Raw genomic sequence first — 23462 nt, forward strand, 5'->3', positions numbered from 1 at the left:
ATAGAAGAACACATCTGTTATACCTACATTGTCACATTGTAGATCACATGCAAATTTCTCCTCCTCTGATCTGCTATATAAATGCAACAGCATGCAGTTGATTTCACAGGAAGTGTGTTTCATCAGTCATCATGTTTTGTGCTGCTCTCTTCCTGCTCCTTGTATCTGCAAGTGAGTTTTTAACAGGCACCTTTGTCAGTAATTCATTAATTTTAAACATTTGTTATTAATTTATGACAAATTTTGTCCTTTTATCAGGTGTCACGTGTGAACAGCTGACACAGCCAGCTTCTATGACTGTGCAGCCAGGTCAAAGTCTGACCATCAGCTGTCAGGTCTCTTATTCTGTTAGTGGCTACTACACAGCTTGGATCAGACAGCCTGCAGGAAAAGGACTGGAGTGGATTGGTCAGGCAGCTGGATCTACAACCTACTACAAAGATTCACTCAGAAACAAATTCAGCATTTCTACAGACTCCTCCAGAAGCACAGTGACTCTGAATGGACAGAATGTGCAGCCTGGAGACTCTGCTGTGTATTACTGTGCCAGAGACCCACAGTGACACAAAGAAGAGGAAGAGCTGTACAAAATCTCCTCTGAGCTTGAACAGCTGTATTATTTCACATTACCCAGAGGAGGTGCTCTTAGACCATCAGTTGCTTTATAGCTGTTAAGAGTGTTTTATGAATATTTAACTAAAATACACAATAAAGTAAAAACCTTTCAGAAAATTGCAAGTAAGATTGTTAAAACTAATATTACTAACTATTATCTGCAAATATACTTGGACAGTACTAATTGAAAATGTTTATATATTTAAATTACACATTTGCTCTCTAAATTTATGTTATCATGTCAAAATCCAAAGTGGAAAATCTTTGTTTTCTCTCCTTTTGCTCACCACCCTCGTTGTTCCCAGCTGTAGCTCACTTTTCATCCTATTACTCTCATCTGCTAGCCATGCCTTTCTCCTCAAGTCTCCCCTGCAATTGAACTGTCTGGTTCTTTCCCTCTCTGGTTTCTTACTTTGCTTCATTTATCTGATCCATGCCGATACTCAGTGTCATCTTCAGATTCTCAGCCCATGCTTTGTCTCCTGTATCCCTTGTGCTCCTCTTTTAAGTTCATTTGTTTCAAATATTAAATCACTAAATTCCTAATTTTGCCCTCAATATCCTGTCTGCCATTTGGTCCAGCATACAACCCCTCAAATATGACAGCCCCATGTCTAAGTAGTATTTAAGTTTTTAGTAAAATTAGCTCATATAGCAGCAAGAAATCGCAGCACGCTGCTTTGGAAAATACTTGTGGTGGTTGGATGTGTTATGTTAACATTGCTTAATATATATTTTTCTATATTAAAGAAACACGCGTGTGATGAATCAACAACTTGTAAAAATATTCCCTATAATGATTATTCATACTAGGTTATTTTCAAAATTTGTTTGTTTTTTTAGGGGCTTTTGGTAGAAAACATCAACAATGTTTCTTAGAGGGAAGAACAGGGAGAATGTAAAAATATTGTTAAAAAAACAGATAGAGGTGTTCTTTAATCTTAAATAAGTTAAAGGGTCAGATAGAGAAATACACTTAAGCTGTATAAAAACAAGAAGGTTTGTGCTGTGCTGTTAAGATTATGGTAGCCATTCCTTATTGGCTGGTTTGTCATTATGCAAATTAAATATCCTGCTTTTTAGACTTGATCTCACAATGTCAGTCACACAGTTACAGAGAAGCTCTCATTGGATCATCTTCAGCACCAACATGTTCTCTGTAGCTCTGCAAGCATTCTTTAAAATCTGACCTACAATCTTAGCCAACGCCCACACGCATGGGACCAGCAAGCTTCCTGGCCTCCCAAGGAAACTGACACCTCATTGGAAATACCGCTACTTTCAGCTTTAATCCGTTTAGACGTGAGGCTGCAGTGCCAGGTACCACCCCTTACATGCTGTTATGGTCTGTATTAAATAGTTTTAGATATGGACCAGACACGTTGAAGTTTTTTCACCCTCATGCCTTTTAAGAGGGGGCATTAAAGTTTCTAAAACAAGTCACACATTTTTTTTTTTCACAAATACCTTTTATTTTACAGTTGTGTAAACAAACTAAATGAGATTTAAATATCCACCCGAAAAAAATAAAAAAATAAAATCCACCCGACATGTTGGATTCTGCAGGAAATATGCAACAGCACGCTGCCGTATTTTGCTCCACCAACTGCGGTGACGCAATTTTTTGACACAGGCATGCTCCATGAGTAAGATCTGTAGACATGGCGGCATTGAATTTAGATCAATGCAGAAGAGTCCAAGATGAGTGGCGAGTAGGTTTAACTAAACTGAGTCTAACCAGCTAAAAGAAGGAAGCACATCTGAAATTTGCAAAACATGTCTGCAGCTTTGCTACAGGTAATTCATAGAGACATAAATGTCGAACCTATATTTGTAATTTTAAGTATAAAAATTTAATTACATTTAGTTTATTTAAAATTGCATTTATAAAGTGTTCATTTAGTAAGTAAGTAAGTAAGTAAAATTTATTTATATAGCACTTTTCTCAGATACAAATCACAAAGTGCTTCACAGTAAAATACAAATACAAAAAAACAAAAAACAAAAAAAACCAAAAACAGTATACAGCAATACTAAACAGCATTTTAAAACAAAACGGAAAAAACATACAAACGAAACCATAAAACCCACATGTCTAATAAAAAGCCTGCTTGAATAGCAGCGTCTTTAGTTGCTTTTTAAAAGAAGCAACAGAGTTCAAACAACGTAAAGAGAGAGGCAAAACATTCCACAGCCTCGGAGCCACTGCCTGGAATGAGCAATGGCTCATTCCAGGCAGATTTGATTATTTTACCAATTTATTTTACCTTTTCATTTAAAATTGATTGGTTGTTTACATCACACAGAAAACAGTTGATAAAAGGTGTTGAGTATGTGTGCCCCACTTAACGATCATGCCAGAAACACCACTGTTCCTGAGCATGCAATTCAAAGGGCACAATACTGGAAGCTAAATCATTCCTTACTAAAATATTAAACAGTCAAAAAGGAGATTTCTCTATTATGTTCTCATTTTTTCTGGGGTTTTTTTGTGAACTGGGAACTATTTAAGTATGAGTCAGCAAAGTACTTAAGAAAATTTTGTAGTGACCTGGCTAAAAAAATGGAAATGGAGGAACCAAACATTGTAACAAGCATTTCTTTATACTCACAACTTTATCCTGAAAATTTATCCAAGATAAAATATAATTCATTAATTTACAAGAAAGGTTAGATAATATTTATAAGAGAGCTCAGGGAGCATTCATTAGGACGAGGAAGCGATGGCTAGAAAAAGGTGAACAGAACTCTTTATATTTTTTTTAACTTAGAAAAGCATTGTTTAAAATTCAACTCAATTGAGCAGTTGAAAATAGAGGAGGTGGTGAAAGGTCAGTTTAATACATTTACAAACAGAAATGAGCTTAAGGTTTATCATGTTTGGAAAGAAAATAAACATGACATTTCCTCCTATGCTGTTAAGTGTAAAGTAGTCATTTATGATTGGTTGGTCTGTGATTATGCAAATTGTATATCCTGCTTTTTAGACTTAATCTCTTACCGTCAGTCACACAGTCACAGAGAAGCTCTCATTGGATCATCTTCAGCACCAACATGTTCTCTGTAGCTCTGCTGCTGCTGGCTGCTGGATACTGTGAGTCTCACTGAGACACTCATATCATGATGACACCACAGAAATGTTGATGGTACTCTGTAATTAATCTAATGTTTGTCATCAACAGGTGTGAGGTGTGAACAGCTGACACAGCCAGCCTCTTTGACTGTGCAGCCAGGTCAGGCACTGAGCATCAGCTGTCATGTCTCTTATTCTGTTACCAGCTATAGCACAACCTGGGTAAGACAACCTGCAGGAAAAGCGTTGGAATGGATGGGTGCTATTTGGTATCATGGAGGTACAGACTATGCCAACAGTGTTCAAGGACGTATAGGAATCACCAGAGACACCAGTAAGAACATAGTGGATCTGAGACTCTCCACCATGAGGCCAGAGGACTCTGCTGTGTATTACTGTGCCAGAGACTCACAGTGGTTAATGTGAGCACAGCGGCTGTACAAAAACTCCTCACAGAGCAGAAGTCAGGGGTGACATCAACACAGAATAACTGATGTAGTTGTTGATGATTTCCTGTTTTTCCAACAGTCTACCAACAGTTTCTCTCCTTCAAAAGATGTGTTTCAGAGAATGTTATCAGTTTAATGCAGCAGATTAGCTTTATAACCAATATTTATCAAGTTTAAATACTATGATCAAACTAACAGATTGAAACAAAATCCCCCAAATGTCACAATGTGATGTTCTCACAACAAATTTCACATGGGTCTACCATTCAGTTCCGTTCATTCCAACGTGTCATCTTTATTTTATCATCACCTACAGTCTGCACAGTGATGCGACTGACATACTGACACTTCTAAAAACATCTATATTCTGCTGTTATGGTCTATATTAATAGTTTATTAATATGCCAATTTACTGTGGAAATTCTTTCTTTCAAATTGCACAATTTAAACGTTACTTCACAAGTTAACATATTATTGCATTTGACATTAAATTGTATGAAGGTTTGAAAAGGGTAAAAATGCTATTGTTCACTGAGACAATCATGAAAGTTGAACTGAAATGACAGCTGAGCAACGCATTTACAGAGATGAATAGGATTACATAAAAACACACACTATTAAGAACAAATGGAAGTGTAATGATGTGTTACACAGAGAGGACTGAATTTAAAGACGATGAGACGTAAGGAAACAAAAGGTGGATAATAAGCCACAGGTGAACTGAGGCAAAAAAGGAAGGGCGATAAACTGGTAGATGGAGGGAATAAACAGAACCTAACAAGGAACAAAATAATGGGAAAGACATGGGGAAGAATCTAACTAAACTAAGATGGAACAGGTATAACAGAACTACATAAATAAAAGACCATAAGCTAACTAAATCCAACAGTACATTAGTAGAATAAATACACCACAGAAACTGAACTAACGAAGGGAAAGCATAAATATGGATCTTACACAATACTAAAATAATAAGAATATAAGCTAACATAAACCGGATCTAACATTTCAAAGTACACAGTGAGAGCAGCGGAGCTACAGTGTGGGACAACCAATAGATAAGGCGATACCCCCAAAACTTGAGGGACAGTGGGCGGCGTGGGCAGGGTGAGACATGAAGGAATCTAATTGGTTCTATCCTTTCGGACATAATGACAGGGTTGATCATGGTCAGAGTTTTCAGTTTTTACAGAGATCAACATATTTAACCTCCTTTTTCTGAATACATGCCAGGATGGGAGGTCCATTTCACCCAGTATAATTAAAAGTGTTGCTGGACAGCATATTTTAAGCTCTAGTCATTGGGATAAAATTTCACCATCAATGAAAATGTTTTATTATTTATTTTTATTTCAGTAGACAAGTCTTTTTTCAGTGCAATACAATGAAGGCTAATATGCCGTCTTAAAATATTAGGCTATAAATGAATTGGTAAGACACTCCACGGTGATTACAGATATTCTAAATTCTAATACTATGTTCAGGTCACAATCACCAGCTCTAAAATCAAAATGCATACATTTCATATTCATTAAGTATATTGTTTATCTGGGTTTAACTACTCTCTTGAGTATTGATAGCTTTGCCTTTTACCTTGTGGGTTTGATTGTATGCAAACATGCCCCCTCCTATCTGCTATAAAATGCCAAAGTGTGGAGTTAGCAGGATGTCTGTTTCATCTGTCAACATGTTTTTTGCTGCTCTGTTCCTGTTCCTAGCAGCTGCTGGTGAGTTTTTGAAATTAATCTGGTAAAGTAGATAATTAACACATTCTATATCTTTTCTGAGCGAAAAAGTTATCTGTCTTTTTTTAATCAGGTGTGGAGTGTGAGCAGCTGACACAACCAGCTTCTGTGAATGTGAGGACAGGTCAACGTCTGACCATCAGCTGCCAGGTCTCTTATTCTGTTAGTGGCTACTGGACCAACTGGATCAGACAGCCTGATGGAAAAGGACTGGAGTGGATTGGTCGGGTAGCTGGATCTACAACATACTACAAAGATTCACTCAGAAACAAATTCAGCATTTCTACAGACTCCTCCAGCAGCACAGTGACTCTGAATGGACAGAATGTGCAGCCTGAAGATACCGCTGTGTATTACTGTGCCAGAGACCCACAGTCACACAAACCATCTGCAGAGCTGTACAAAAACATCCAAACTGTTACTCTTTAACCAGAGGAGGCGCTCTTGTTCAGAGATAAATGTGTGAGATTTATAAAAATCTAAAGTTTTTAAATACTACATAACAAAACTTGAATCAAATTATAACAGATAATTATAACATTCAAAGCTTCCTCTGTCTTCCTACCATTTGTTTCCTCCATTCTTCAAATACAAATTACCTGTGATGACACATAAATAAAGACAAGTCAGTATTACTCAGCTGATGGCACTATTGCCTACAAACCGAAGCTGTTAACCTTTAAAAATATATTTTAAGACTCTTCAGAAAACCAATCTCCTAAGCATTCCCCTTTAAATGACTAAATGAACTGTAGGCTCCCACAGAACATGGTTACCTACATGTTTCTGTCTTGCAAATGTATCTGATTTATTTGCTTTCTCTCTTGCACTTTTACTTTTTCACTCATTAGCACCAAATATTTTACTCCATTCTTCAAAGGCATATCACCTGTAATGATACAGAAGTAACAACAACTCAGTATAATTACTCAACTGTTATTGTTGCTTACAGATTGGAGCTGTTCACTTTTCAAAATTATATTGTAATACTTTCCGGAAAACAAATATGTTTTACATTTCCCTTTAAATGATTAAGTGAACTGTTGGTTCACACAGTACATGGTGACCCAAATGTTTATATTCTGTTTTATCAAACAGTACTGATGATTTGATTCTTTTACCAATTGATGAGGAACACAAATTCAAAGTTAAAGTGAAGATGTCATGCAGTTGTATCGGTTTTGCTTGTCATTCCACCCTCCACTAATATGATTTCCTTCCTTCTCTCTAGCCCCATTTCTTGTCTGTCCTGACATAAATGAGGACAAAATAAGTTTAAATCACACATGGGTGATAAATAAATGTACTCCTGTTGCAATTTTTGTTGTGTTACAGTTTACCACGGTGTTTCATCATGTCTTTCCCATAATCAAGGTTTTGGGACAGACCGATGATATGCACAAATCTCAGTTTACTGAGTTGATCAATGTCACCAAACAAAACTGAATAATGCACAAAGATTTTAAAAAATATTAATGACTTGTTGAACTTCAATATCCAAATAAAAACTGTTGAAAAAAATAAAAATAAAAACAGAAAACAAAACTTTTTGTTGGTGTCAAAACAACATCTAGAATACAAAGAATGTTATGCTTTTGTTTAGTTTAGCCATTTTTTATTTTGTATATTGTTTTCCCTTTTCCTTACTAACATTTTACAAATTTGTTCAATATCAGTTTTTGACGAAACAAAAATAATAAAATTCTGAAGAACTGCTATTTATCAGTAAAAAATAAAATAGAAATGTGTCATAAAATACGTTTTTGCCAAAGGAACATGATTTATTATTCATAAGTTATTTAATTAGTTTTGCTGTTGATGATGATTTTCATATTGTTTATTACAGTGTCATTTATTGATTTGTGTCATTATTGTTAATATATTATTCAAATATTGACATGAGCCCATTGTGAACTTGTACCGACAATAATCTGACTTCCAAACAGATGTCTTAATATCTAATTTATTTTTGCTTTTTTTGATGTTTTCTTATCTTGTAATTTTATTATTTCACTGATCACAAGACATCAGATTAAAAAGTGGTCATTGATATTCATGTCATACTTACAAACAACAATCTGACTTCCACATAGTCAGAGACAGGGTAATATATGAAGTATTTTTTTTTCTTTCACTTGTACCATCTCACTCATCACAACAAAGATTAACCAGTGGTCATCATGCAAATAATACTTGCATAACATGATTATGTTTAATTACAAATGTTTGTAATACTATGAACTGAAGAAGAATGCGATAATATTAAAACCAAAGAAAGCAAGATATGTGGTAGACGAACACATCTGTTATACCTACATTGTCACATTGTAGATTTGATCACATGCAAATTTCTCCTCCTCTGATCTGCTATATAAATGCAACAGCATGCAGTTGATTACACAGGAAGTGTGTTTCATCAGTCATCATGTTTTGTGCTGCTCTGTTCCTGCTCCTTGTATCTGCAGGTGAGGTTTTAACAGGCACCTTTGTCAGTAATTCATTAATTTTAAACATTTCTTAATAATTTATGACAAACTGTGTTCTTTTATCAGGTGTCAAATGTGAACAGCTGACACAGCCAGCTTCTATGACTGTGCAGCCAGGTCAAAGTCTGACCATCAGCTGCCAGGTCTCTTATTCTGTTAGCAGCTACTACACAGCTTGGATCAGACAGCCTGCAGGAAAAGGACTGGAGTGGATCGGTCAGGCAGTGGCCCATGGATATACAACATACTACAAAGATTCTCTCAGAAACAAATTCAGCCTATCTGCAGTTTCTTCCAGTAACACAGTAACTCTGAATGGACAGAATATGCAGCCTGGAGACTCTGCTGTGTATTACTGTGCCAGAGCCACAGTGACACAAACAAGAGGAAGAGCTGTACAAAATCTCCTCTGAGTCTGAACAGCTGTATTATTACACATTACCCAGAGGTGGTGCTCTTAGACCATCAGTTGCTTTATAGCTGTTAAGAGTGTTTTATGATTATTTAACTAAAATAAACAATAAAGTAAAAACCTTTCATAAAATTGCAAGTAAGATTGTACAAATGAACAATACTAACTATTATCTGCAAATGTACTTGGACAGTACAAATTGAAAATGTTTATATATTAATATTACACATTTGCTCTCTAAATTTATGTTATCATATCAAATCCAAAGTGCAAAATCTGTGTTTAGTTCTTAATAAGATCACATAATCAGAACATTTTAATGGTGTTTATTTGAAGCATTAGAGTCAATTGAGAAATTTTATGACTGCTATCGTCTGGTCCAGTTATGGTCTATGGGAATCAAGTGTTTGAATTTTGGATTTCTGTAGATGTCTATTTCTTTCCATGTTTAGATTCTCTTGTGTTTTAGTTGATTCATTGATGATTATGTTGTTGAGCATTTCTTGTTTGTTTTGTATTCTATTCTGTTAAATGTATTCCCTGTGTTCCTTCCTATCTGCCCCTGATTATTACTGTCCATCTCCTTTTGCTCACTACCCTCATTGTTCCCAGCTATAGCTCACTTTTCATCCTATTACTCTCATCTGCTAGCCATGCCTTTCTCCTCACGTCTCCCCTGCAATTGAACTGTCTGGTTCTTTCCCTCTCTGGTTTCTTACTCCTTCATTTATCTGCTCCATGCCGATACTCAGCAATACTCCAGATTCTTAGCCCATGCTCTGTGTCCAGCCTTCCTTGTATTCCTAAATTAATTTGTTTCAAATATTAAATCACTTTTACCCTCAGTCTCCTGTCTGCCGTTTGGTCCAGCATACAACCCCTCATTTTTGACAGCCCCATGTCTAAGTTATGGAAGTATTTATGTTTTTAGTAAAATTAGCTTATATAGCAGCAAGAAATCACAGTATGCAGCTTTGGAAAAATACTTTTGTGTTATGAACGTGAATCAGGCAAACCCAGTATTCAACCAAACAAGCGAGGTATAAGCAAAAACAGGATTTTAATAATAAAACAGGGACAGGCAGGCTCAACAATCAACAGGGCAGTCCAAAATCCGGTACACAAAAGGCAGTCCAAAATCAGGCAGAAGTACTGACAGGGATAAAGCAAGCTCGGATATTCCTTAGGCAGATTCGGGTAGGCAAAACAGGCAATCAGTCAGACAGGGCAGGACAAAACAGATCAGGGGACAGGCTGGCTCAGAATCAAAAAGGCTCTCAGGTTTGCATCAACAGGTCAATAATGAAAGGAACGCTGGAAAAAAAAACTCACCGTGGGCTCGTTAATGATCTGGCAGATTGCAGAGGTTTGTGGCAGGACTATATAGGGGAGTGAGCAGGTGAACAGGAGTGAAGACTAATTATAAGTGAGCAGGTGGAACTAATCAAGGCAAGGGAGCTGACTGATTGCTGAGGGAAGAACAAACCGAGGTGAATAAAGTGACAGGTAAATAACAGGTAATCTAAACAGAACAACACGTCTAAACCAAAGCCAAAACAAGAAAGAACCCAAAAGCAGAAACTAAACTAATAAAACGGATAACCTGAACCAAGACAAAACCCAAATCGTGACATTTTGATGGTTGGATGTGTTATGTTAACATTGCTTAAGGTATATTTTTCTATATTAAAGAAACACGTTTGTGATGAATCAACAGCTTGTAAAAATAATCCCTATAATGATTATTCATATTGGGTTATTTTCAAAATTATTTTCTTTTTTAGGGGCTTTTGGTAGAAAACATCAACAATGTTTCTTAGAGGGAAGAACAGGGAGAATATAAAAATATTTTTTTTTAAAAACAGATAAAGGTGTTCTTTAATCCTAATTAAGTTAAAAGGTCACATAGAGAAATACACTTAAGGTGTATCATGGTAGAAAAAAACAAGGTTTGTGCTGTGCTGTTAAGATTATGCTAGCCATTCCTGATTGGCTGGTTTGTCATTATGCAAATTAAATATCCTGCTCTTTAGACTTGATCTCACAATGTCAGTCACACAGTCACAGACAAGCTCTAACTGGATCATCTTCAGCACCAACATGTTCTCTGTAGCGCTGCTGCTGCTGCTGGCTGCTGGATACTGTGAGTCTCACTGAGGCACTGATACTATGCTGACACTGCAGGAATATTGATGTCACTCTGTAATTAATTTGATGTTTATCATCAACAGGTGTAAGATGTGAACAGCTGACACAGCCAGCCTCTTTGACTGTGCAGCCAGGTCAGGCTCTGAGCATCAGCTGTCAGGTCTCTTATTCTGTCACTAGCTATGGCACACACTGGATCAGACAACCTGCAGGAAAAGCGTTGGAATGGATGGGTGTCATTTGGAGTGGTGGAAGCACAGACTATGCCAACAGTGTTCAAGGACGTATAGAAATCACCAGAGACACCAGTAAGAACATAGTGAATCTGAGACTCTCCACCATGAGGCCAGAGGACTCTGCTGTGTATTACTGTGCGAAAAACACACAGTGGTTAATGTGAGCACAGCGGCTGTACAAAAACTCCTCACAGAGCAGAAGACAGGGGTGACATCAACACACAACTGATGTGGCTGTTGATGATTTCCTGTTTTTCTAACCTTCTGCCAGCAATTTTTCCCTTTAATGTGTTTCAGAGAATGTTTATCAGTGTGATTCACTTGGTCATCTTCATACCCAATATTTATCCACTCTGGATAGATGATCATATTAACAGAGTTAATATTAACCAAACTTTCTCTAAAAAACATTTATCTTCTGCTTGTTGCAGCCCACATATAAATAAAACAGAGTCAGTGATGAAGTTTACGTTGGTTATTCACAATGACACTGTTGGTTTCTTCCCTCTTTCCAAACACTGACAGCGGACTGTAGATCATATGACATTTGAACTCTGATACTTTGGACGGGGGACAAGCCCACAAAACCAAAACCACACACTAAAACAGGGCTTCACTGCAATCGGGTAGAAATAACACTACAAACAATCACCACTTAACACTGCAAGCAATCAGGTTCTGTGCAATATAAGTATTACAGTATTACTAAGGGATTGAGCAAGGGGAACAAAAAGAAAAACAGATTGACAGATAAAATTTAACATGTGCATCCACGCAAAAGAACAACAACAAAAAAAAAACAACAATATCAACCCCCTTCTTTAAAAACTGACCCACAATCTTAGCCAACACTTACACGCATGGGACCAGCATGCTTCCTGGCTTCCCAAGGAAACTGACACCTCATTGGAAATACCGTGAGGCTGCAGTGCCAGGTACCACCCCTTACATGCTGTTATGGTCTGTATTAAATTGTTTTAGATATGGATCAGACACGTTGAAGTTTTTTCACCCTCATGCATTTTAGGAGGGGGCTTTAAAGTTTCGCAAAATAATTTTCTTCACAAATACCTTTTGTTTTACAGTAGTCTAAACAAACTAAATGAAATTTAAATATCCACCCAAAGAAAAAAAAAATCCACCCGACATGTCGGATTCTACAGGAAATATGCAACAGCACGCTGTCGTATTTTGCCCCACCAACTGCGGTGACGCAATTTTTTGACACAGACATGCTCCATGAGTAAGATCTGTAGACATGGCTGCATTGAATTCAGATCAATGCAGAAGAGTCCAAGATGAGTGGCGAGTAGGTTTAACTAAACTGAGTCTAACCAGCTAAAAGAAGGAAGCACGTCTGAAATTTGCATAACATGTCTGCAGTTTTGCTACAGGTAATTCACAGAGACATAAATGTCGAGCCATGATGGGAAAAAATTGCAGAAAGCCAAAGTGAGCCTGCTTGAAGCCTCATGTAGCAACCATATGATATCCTCATGTCATGATTATGCTAGCACTCTCACTCCAGTAACTGAGTGACCAGTTTCTGCTGTTGCTGTGGATGTTGCTCACCGTCTGGACAAGCGTATGCACAATGCTTCTAAACCAAGAGCTATCACGGTGCAGTTTTCAGTGAGGTCGTACAAAGAGGCCATCGGGGAGAGTTGCCAAAAATCACCCAACTATACGTGAAGCAAACCTTTGTTCTACCCGAGGACCTGTCTCAACAAGGGAAGGATGCAAGAATGAAACTGTTGCCAGCTGTCCAGAAGGCATGAGCTGAAGGCCAGCCTGCATACTATGCTGGAGCAAGGGCATTTATCAAAGAAAAATAAATAACTTAAATTGTTCAAAGTACTACAAGAACGAAGGTTGGTAAGCTATAGAAATGCTCTTCAACAAAACATGAAACTTCCTTGCACCAGGTACTATTTCGTTTTTTTTTTTTTTCTGCTGGCAAAGATTTATAACTTGATATACACTGGAGCTCAGTGAGAGTTTTGTTTGTTGTTGGCTAACATTCTCTCCATAGACAGCTGGGGGAACAAATCCTCTGGTCCCAAGCGCGGTTTTCCTTGTCCACTGTGATCGGGAGGCCATTTACATCTCAATATCGTTCTCTGTATTTGGGGGCAGTTGGGCCTGCCCCCACCAGATGTCGCTGTGGAGCTTCACATTCATAACAATCAGCGGTACAGGATTGTTTTATAGAGTCATATTTAATATATATATATATATATATATATATATATATATATATTATTTTCCAATAAAATTCCATTACAAACATTTGTGTCTATATATCTAAGTCTGCCAGGAAACTGACAAGCTCAATAGGTTAAATCCTCCCGAGGTGCCTTGATGTTGGGACCAGCCCACCAACGTTTGTTTAAATAACGAACATCTGAAATCGCAGTGCGCATGGACAACATTCTCTCTGCGGACAACTGTGGGGTACAAATCCTCTGGCCCCAAGCGCGGTTTTCCTTGCATGCTGTGAATATTTTGTGTTCAATAAATTATCCTTAATAGAGAGCCTTTATTTGTAATTGTATGTATAAAAATTAAATTACATTTAGTTTATTTAAAATTGCAATTTGGTATTTGAAAATTTGGTAGTGACCTGGCTAATAAAATGAAAATGGAAGAAGTAAACATTGTTACAAGCATTTCTTTATACTCACAACTTTATCCTGAAAATTTATCAGAAGAAGATAAAATATGATTCATTAATTTACAAGAAAGGTTAGATAACATTTAAAAGAGAGCTCAGGGAGCATTCATTAGGACGAGGAAGCGGTGGCTAGTAAAAGGTGAACAGAACTCTTTATATTTTTTTTAACCTGGAAATGGAGGAACCAAACATTGTAACAAGCATTTCTTTATACTCACAACTTTATCCTGAAAATTTATCCAAGATAAAATATAATTCATTAATTTACAAGAAAGGTTAGATAATATTTATAAGAGAGCTCAGGGAGCATTCATTAGGACGAGGAAGCGATGGCTAGAAAAAGGTGAACAGAACTCTTTATATTTTTTTTAACTTAGAAAAGCATTGTTTAAAATTCAACTCAATTGAGCAGTTGAAAATAGAGGAGGTGGTGAAAGGTCAGTTTAATACATTTACATACAGAAATGATCTTAAGGTTTATCATGTTTGGAAAGAAAAAAAACATGACATTTCCTCCTATGCTGTTAAGTGTATAGTAGTCATTTATGATTGGTTGGTCTGTGATTATGCAAATTATATATCCTGCTCTTTAGACTTGATCTCTTACCGTCAGTCACACAGTCACAGAGAAGCTCTCATTGGATCATCTTCAGCACCAACATGTTCTCTGTAGCTCTGCTGGTGCTGGCTGCTGGATACTGTGAGTCTCACTGAGACACTTATACTATGCTGAAACCACAGAAATGTTGATGGTACTCTGTAATTAATCTGATGTTTGTCATCAACAGGTGTGAGGTGTGAACAGCTGACACAGCCAGCCTCTTTGACTGTGCAGCCAGGTCAGGCACTGAGCATCAGCTGTCAGGTCTCTTATTCTGTCACTAGCGATCACACACACTGGATCAGACAACCTGCAGGAAAAGCGTTGGAATGGATGGGTGCTATTTGGAATGATGGAGGCACAGCCTATGCCAACAGTGTTCAAGGACGTATAGGAATCACCAGAGACACCAGTAAGAACATAGTGAATCTGAGACTCTCCACCATGAGGCCAGAGGACTCTGCTGTGTATTACTGTGCCAGAGACTCACAGTGGTTAATGTGAGCACAGCGGCTGTACAAAAACCCATGTGAGTACAGAAGACAGGGGTGACATCAACACACAATAACTGATGTGGTTGTTGATGATTTCCTGTTTTTCCAACATTCTACCAACAGTTTCTCTCCTTCAAAAGATGTGTTTCAGAGAATGTTATCAGTGTAATGCAGCAGATTAGCTTTATAACCAATATTTATCAACTTTAAATACTATGATCAAAGTAACACATTAAAACAAACTCCCCCAAATGTCACAATGTGACATTCTCACAACAAATTTTCCATGGGTCTACCATTCAGTTATGTTCATTCCAACGTGTCATCTTTATTTTATTATCACCTACACTCTGCACAGTGATGCGACTGACATACTGACACTTCTAAAAACATCTATATTCTACCTATATGGTCTATATCAGCGGTTGGCAACCTTTACCACTGAAAGAGCCTTTTGTACTTCTACTGTTTTATGGAAATCATCAACTCTGCTAATGTCAGAGTTTTTATTTTGGATAAAGCTTGGTGCGAGTAAACGCACATCATGGTCGGACTATTTGATTTTCAGCCCATATAAATGGTTCATCCGGAATACTTTTTCCTTTTAATCTGAACACATTTTAATCACATCTGCGAAAGTGAACGAGCTCCTGTCATTAACCAGCTAACAAGCTAACAGCTGCATTAGACGAGCTATCAGACGTTCAGGCGGCACTTGCAGCTCACTTCAGCTACGCAGGACTCTGCTCACAGCCTCGAGACAAGCGCTGTTCGTTTCCTCACTTTGAAAATAAACAAACGACAGATATAGAAACGACTCTTATCCTGCTGTTTAGCTCTCGTCACCCTCAATGACTCCATGTTATTTTCGGTCACCGTGTTGCCCTTGTCATTTGTAGAATTTACTACAAAAAAGCAGCATTTGAAAATGCCGCCTCAACTCCGCCTCGCTGTGTTTGTGTCACTGCAGCCAGTGAACTTCTTCTTCTTCTTCTTCTTCTTCTTCTTCTTCTTCTTCTTCTTCTTCTTCTTCTTCTTCCTTAAATTTAATGGCAGTTGGCATGCCAACTTGGTGCATTACCGCCACCAACTGGTGAGGAGTGTTCGTCAGCCAGCATTGACGACTGCCTGTATGAGGTACACAGCTCCGTGACATAATCATTTTCAACACCTGAGCCGCATCAGAGCGATCAAAGAGCCGCATGCGGCTCCGGAGCCGCAGGTTGCTGACCCCTGGTCTATATGAACAGTTTATTATTATGACAATTTACTGTGGAAATTCTTTCTTTCAAATTGCACAATTTAAACGTTACTTCAGAAGTGAACATATTATTGCATTTGACATTAAATTCTATGAAGGTTTAACAAGGGGAAAAAATCCTATTGTTTACTGAGACATGCACTAAACCCAACAGTACACTAGTAGAATAAATACAGCACAGAAACAGAACTAAAGAAGGGCAAGCAGAAATATGGATCTTACACAATACTAAAATAATAATAATATAAGCTAACAGAAAGCGGAGCTAACATTTATCACAATATAACTAACCTTTATGAGGATCTAGGAATGGACATTACAAAAGTGCACAAGACCAGACTGCAGGCTCCCCATGGAGCTAACATAAGTAATCTTAGACAACTTTATTAGACTTAGACAACTTTATTTGTCATTCGGTATACACAGAGTGCGTACAGAACTGAATTTCGTTTCATACAGCTTTTGTAAATTGCAGTAGAAGTTAAATTACAGTTTTAGGTGCGGCAGAGATTTAGAAGTAAACAGTAGATTTTAAATATACAGTATACAAACAATTGAAATGTAACAAAAAAGAGACATTTTTTATGTACAGAATTGGATTGTGCAAGGGCATTTGTGCATGACTGCATTTATTTGTGCAATTTAAGACTAGGAGTCCAATAGCATTTGTAATGCTATATGAGCTGCAATGATGCAAAATGTGCAAAAAATGCAAATGTTGTGTAGAGTTTGTGGGTTGTAGTTTAGCAGTTCAACAGCAGTTTAACAGTCTGATAGCAGCAGGAAAAAAGCTTTTGCAGAACCTGGTGGACCTGCAGCGGATGCTGCGGAACCTCTTCCCAGAGTGCAGCAGGGAGAACAGTCCATGATGGGGGTGTGAGGGGTCCCTGATGATGTTACGGGTTCGGGACACACAGCACTTTTATGGAGGGAAGAGGAGCCCTGATGATCCATTCTGCTGTCCTCACCACTCTCCTCATGTTCTTCCAGTCGGAGGAACTGCAGCCTCCACACCACACAGAGAGACAGCTGGTCAGAATGCTCTCTATGGTGCTTCTGTAGAAGGTCGTGAGGATGGGCGGGGGCAGGCGGGCTCTCCTCATCCTCCGCAGAAAGTACAGTCGCTTTTGTGCCCTCTTCACCAGTGACATGGTGTTCACAGTCCAGGTGAGGTTGTCCGTGATGTGCACCCCCAGGAACTTGGTGCTGCTGACCACCTCCACAGCTGAGTTGTTGATGAGCAGTGGAGCGTGGCAAGGCTGGTTCTTCCTGAAGTTGATGATGATCTCCTTTGTCTTCTCCACGTTCAGGATCAGGCTGTTGTCTCTGCACCAGCCCACCAGTTGCTCCACTTCCTCTCTGTAGTCCTGGTCGTTGTCGTCCCTGATCAGGCCCACCACCGTTGTGTCGTCTGCAAACTTCACGATGTGATTGGTGGTGAACCTGGGGACGCAGTCGTGTGTCATCAGGGTGAACAGCAGGGGGCTCAGGACGCAGCCCTGAGGGGAGCCCGTGCTGAGGGTGATGACATCAGAGGTGTTCTGTCCGACCCGGACTGACTGAGGTCTGTTGGTGAGAAAGTCTGGCAGCCAGTTGCGAAGGGGTGTGCTGAAGCCCAGATGTTCCAGTTTTCCCACCAGATGCTGTGTGATGATGGTGTTGAACGCTGAACTGAAGTCCAGGAACAGCATCCGCACGTGCGTGTTCTTCTCCTCCAGGTGTGCTAGGCTCAGGTGAAGAGCGGAGGAGATGGCATCCTCAGTGGAGCGGTTCCGCCAGTAGGCAAACTGGAACGGGTTGAGTGTTGAGGGGAGACTGGAGACGATGTGTTCCTTTACCAGCCTTTCAAGGCACTTCATCATGATGGGAGTCAGTGCAACAGGCCGGTAGTCGTTGAAACAGGTGACTTGAGGTTTCTTTGGCACCGGAATGATGGAGGCAGACTTGAAACATGCTGGCACTGTGGCTTGGTCCAGCGAGGTGTTAAAAATGCCAGCGAGGTGTTAAAAATGAAGCGAGGTGTTGAAAATGCCAGCGAGGTGTTAAAAATTACCCCCTAAGGTTACACATATGCTCTATAGGCAATATAACAAGTTACCTGCAGGTTCTTAGTCAATTTACGAGAACATCTTAATGCCATCCTAAAAGTATTTTCTGTTTGATAAAACCTCTATCGCTAAATACATTAGTTGTTGTTATACATCACTTAATAGCTTATATATTTATATTTCCTGTAGTCCAAGCTGTTCTTTGCAATAGTTATGCTGCATCCCTATTTTTTTTCAATGATGCATTTGCAAAATAAATGCCCAGCAGCACAATACATATTTTTCCCTTTGAGGGGAGAAGTTGATGCAAACCCTAGATATTAATTTATTTATGTGTAGTTTACAGAGTTTAAGACCTAGCAAAATTCCAACATACTATAGACTCAACAAAAACAAATGTTTTCTATGGTGGTTTGGTGTGAGGTTGTGTTTGGTTCCTGTAAAAGCTGGTAGTCAACATGCAGACTAAATACAACCAAATTCTCAGAGTTCAGTAGCTTATAAGTCTTCTCCCTAAAGGCACCGATGGTTAAATACCGACTGAGACTGACCCTTTGTTTAAAAGACCTGGAGAAACCCACAAAAAGACCTGCACACATTCAGGGTTTCATCAGCATCATGAGAATGCTTGAATCGGACAGGTAGCTCCAAAAGCAGTGGAGTGCTGCTATCAGTGATACTACAGGCATCATTTACTGCTGTCACTCAGTGATATACCATTTTGCCACGTTAACATCCTGAGAGAGAAAAGCACAAATCAGGTGTTTTATTATAGTAGAAAAAAGAAATCCAAACAAATCTCTTACATGTCAACAATAAAAGAGAGTGAAGGTTTAAGTTTTGAAAGTAAAACTGGTTTAAAATGATCTAACTAAACATTACACTAGCGTTGCAACCATGAAAATATATTTATTGTTCAACACACTAGAATAACATAATTGTATATTCTACTCACAGGTCACAGAAAATATTGATACAAAAGTTTTTTACATAATTTGTGCTGAATGGATAAAGGGAAGTTCAATGTAACTTGTTAATGTTTTCGTTAATGTTGTAATGTTTTTATTAAAGTTGTAGTGCTTTTGTTAATGTTGTAGTGCTTTGCACCTTAGGGCCACCGCAATGGGCTTGTTAATTGTTCATTCCTCACATGATAAACATAAATATATGAATAAAGACATTTGAATCTATTGTTATATTTCTATTTTTTTTTTTACATTTTTTACAGTGTCCTGTCTGGCAATGTGGCGATAATAATTGCCAAAAGGAGCCCAACAGATTTTACTTCTACAAGTGGAGCAGAACGGCTTTCGCCATAGTGCTCCGCTTGATTAATGCATGTAAATAGTTTTATTATAATTCATGCGGGGAATATTTCATATTATATGGACACTACAATGAGAAAGTAGAAGAGGAAAAGAAAAACAAGAAAAAAAGGAAAAGGATGAAAGAAAGAGGAGATAAAAGGGAGAGAATGATACAATTTCTATAGGTTTTAATCACCTTGCAGGAAGTGATGGTGCTGTTGCACGTGGAAGTTAATTGTCAAAATTTCAAACTAATATTTTAAAAACTTTAAATAAACCAAATAATTACTTAAATTTACGATTAAATGTGTGTTTCTAACCCTAAAAGTTTTAAAATGAGTATCTCTACTGGCACAACCTTTTAGTTGTCTTTATGCAAAGTAAACTTCCTGAGAGTCTACTGTAAATGCCTGATCTCCTGCCGCTCAAAGCAGAATTAGAGAAACTTCCATCAGATCATCTACATCACCAACATGCTCTCTGTAACTCTGCTGCAGCTGCTGCTGCTGGCTGCTGGATTCTGTAAGACTCTCATTAAGGCAGAAACATTGTTATCATGACACATTTTTATTTACTTTTAGTGCATTGTTACAACATTTGCTATTTTCCTTCTACAGATGTGAAGTGTGAACAGCTGACGCAGCCAGCCTCCCTAACGGTGCAGCCAGGTCAGCCTCTGACCATCAGCTGTCAGCTCTCTTATTCTCTGAGCAGCTCTCGTACACACTGGATCAGACAGCCTCCATGGAAAGGACTGGAGTGGATTGGTAGTGCACACATTGGATATGACATACTACAAAGATTCACTAAAGAATAGGTTTAGTATAACCTTACAGGGTTCGAGTAAAACAGTGACTCTGAATGGACAGAATATGCAGCCTGAATACTCTGTTGTGTATTACTGTGCCAGAGAGCCACATTGACACAAACAAGCCACAGAGCTCTACAAAAAAAACCTTGAAAGCCTGAACACTTGTAATTACAACCATTCCACCAGAGGAGGGCCTCTCAGAACATTAATGATGCCAGTCTGGTCAGGTGCTCTGCATTTCTATGCAACTCAGGAAAATAAAATTACATGTTAGTTTTATTTTAATTAAAAACAGCAACTGGTCAACATAAAGATGTGACAATCTTATCACAGACCATATTTATCTCAAGACTTTAACATTATTGTAACCTTTGATTTTGATTTGTGTTTTGCAGTGTGAGGGCCAACCTTAATGCAAAAGTATATTACACAGACCTATAGCAGTATCAAAGCTGAATGTCATGCATTATAGGTTCTCTAAATACTTAAAGGAACCAAGAGAGACACAAAGGACTCTAGCACATAAAGTATCTTTGGTACAAATAAAAGGAGCAGAATCACATATTTTTTTTATTTTCTTTTTTCTTATGACACTATGTTGTGTTGCTGTAAACTAAGTTGGTAATGTTTTCATAAACACAAAAGCTCTACAAAAACTTCACAACGCACTGAAGTAGGTAAAGGGTGCTCGTAATTTGGACCACAGTATTCAGACCAATACACCTGAACAGAAGCATAAGCACTACATCATGTTAATGGTGAATTCCTGTATAATGGTTCCGAAACAACAACAGAGATGGCAAAAGCATTCAGCACGCTCAGTCAGAGAAGACAAGGGGATCTAAGACACAGAGTTAGACGGGTAGTTAACATCAACCCCTACTGTAGTTAACAACAATCCCTACTGTGACCATTACAGAGACCAATGAGCTGATATACAGTACAGCATTTGGGATACTTGCCAAAGGTAATGTTGAGAGCAAAAGCAAATTTATGATGTTTCTTTCACAGTGAGGAGGAGTTTATGCACAACTCCATGTCCTCTACCTCTACTCATGACAGCGTAGATCCTGAATGAACAGACTTCAGCATGAAGGGTTACAGGACAGGGCTGCTGCTTCTAGCTATCTGCTGGGCAGGTGGATATCCTTACTGATTTATGTATATTTATGTTCACATAGGGCTGGATGATAATTCAGTAACGATATATATATTTACAGGTGTTGATGGTCAGACTCTGACTCAGTCAGAACCTGTGGTCAAAAAACCAGGAGAATCCCACAAACTGACCTGTACAACATCTGAACTCTCACTCAGTAGCTGGTGGATGGCCTGGATCAGACAGGCTCCTGGAAAAGGACTGGAGTGGATTGCTACTGACGCTCTCGGCACGCAATACTACTCTCAGTCAGTCCAGGGCAGGTTTGTTGTCTCCAGAGACAACGGCAGAGAGCAGCTTTTTCTGCAGATGAACAGCCTGAAGACGAAAGATTCTGGAGTTTATTATTGTGCTCGAGACTCACAATGACTAATATGTTGCCGTGGCAACACATAGAAAAACTGAATTAATACAAAACCATATCTTCAAATGTTAAGGTGACAGATGGCTTTAAAATTTTAGTTTTTACAAATAATTTCAAACTTTTTTCTGAATACAATGGTAACATCTGCTGCAAAACGCACAAGAGCAACCAAAAGACTCCAGAACAAAAATTGCTCAGGCTGCCACCTGATGTGCCAACTATGGCACATTTTTCTTTGAGGTTTTGATTTTCAAGTAAACTGTTTTGAGCAAAATATTAAAAAAAAGAAATACTGTAGTTGCACCTATTGCGCTTTTCTGTGAACAATTCAAATGTATGGAAAATATTGTAGATCAATTTGAAATCAGTAAACCACTGTAAAACTAATGAGAAAAGTAATTAAAGTAAACATTACAACATTAACATAATTAAATAAAAAAAACAAAAAAAAAAAACGTCTTAGGGGGATTGCATTAAAGAATCTCCCATATCCACTCCTTATTGCTTTCTACTGAGACCTTCTTCTTCTCATAAACCAGTACATGGTTTACTTCATTGGATTCTGAGCCATTTACAAAGTACACAGTGAGAGCAGCGAATCTACAGCGTGGGACAACCAATATATAAGGCGATACCCCCAAAACTCGAGGGACAGAGGGCAGCGTGGGCAGGGTGAGACATAAAGGGATCTATTTGGTTCTATCCTTTCGGACAGAATGACAGGATTGATCATGGTCAGAGTTTTCAGCTTTCACAGAGATCAACATTTTTAACCTCCTTTTTCTGAATACATGCCAGGATGGGAGGTCCATTTCACCCAGTATAATTAAAAGTGTTCGCTGAACAGCATTACCAACCACAGCTTTTAACTAGAAATGTACCCGATCTCTTGTATTTTAAGCTTTAGTCATTCGGATAAAATTTCACCATCAATGAAAAAAATATATATTTATATATTTTCAGTAGACAAGTCTTTTTTTCAGTGCAATACAATGCAGGCTAATATGCCGTCTTAAAATATTAGGCTATAAATGAATTGGTAAGACACTCCACAATGATTACAGATATTCTAAATTCTAATACTATGTTCAGGTCACAATCACCAGCTCTAAAATCAAAATGCAGATATTTTATATTCATAAAGTATATTTTTTATCTGGGTTTAACTACTCTCTTGAGTATTGATAGCTTTGCCTTTTACCCTGTGGGTTTGATTGTATGCAAACATGCCCCCTCCTATCTGCTATAAAATGTCACAGTGTGGAGTTAGCAGGATGTCTGTTGCATCTGTCAACATGTTTTTTGCTGCTCTGTTCCTGTTCCTAGCAGCTGCTGGTGAGTTTTTGAAATGAATCTGGGAAAGTAGATAATTAACACGTTCCATGTCTTTTCTGAGAGAAAAAGTTCTCTGTCTTTTTTTAATCAGGTGTGGAGTGTGAGCAGCTGACACAACCAGCTTCTGTAAATGTGAGGACAGGTCAACGTTTGATCATCAGCTGTCAGGTCTCTTATTCTGTTAGTGGCTACTGGACCAACTGGATCAGACAGCCTGATGGAAAAGGACTGGAGTGGATTGGTC

The 23462-nt window shown here is 38.3% G+C and overlaps 1 protein-coding gene and 1 gene segment (V, D, J or C); both read left to right on the top strand.

The window, feature by feature from the left end:
- The window catches only part of LOC118562518, a gene marked incomplete in the record, with an annotated part of 354708 nt that overhangs the window by 14351 nt on the left and 316895 nt on the right, over positions 1-23462 (top strand).
- On the top strand, positions 132-591 carry LOC118562484. The segment is given in 2 exon segments: positions 132-171; positions 259-591. Coding segments are annotated over 2 exon segments (345 nt in total).

The sequence above is a fragment of the Fundulus heteroclitus genome, unplaced genomic scaffold, assembly GCF_011125445.2.
Source record: "Fundulus heteroclitus isolate FHET01 unplaced genomic scaffold, MU-UCD_Fhet_4.1 scaffold_95, whole genome shotgun sequence".
Classification (NCBI taxonomy): domain Eukaryota; kingdom Metazoa; phylum Chordata; class Actinopteri; order Cyprinodontiformes; family Fundulidae; genus Fundulus; species Fundulus heteroclitus.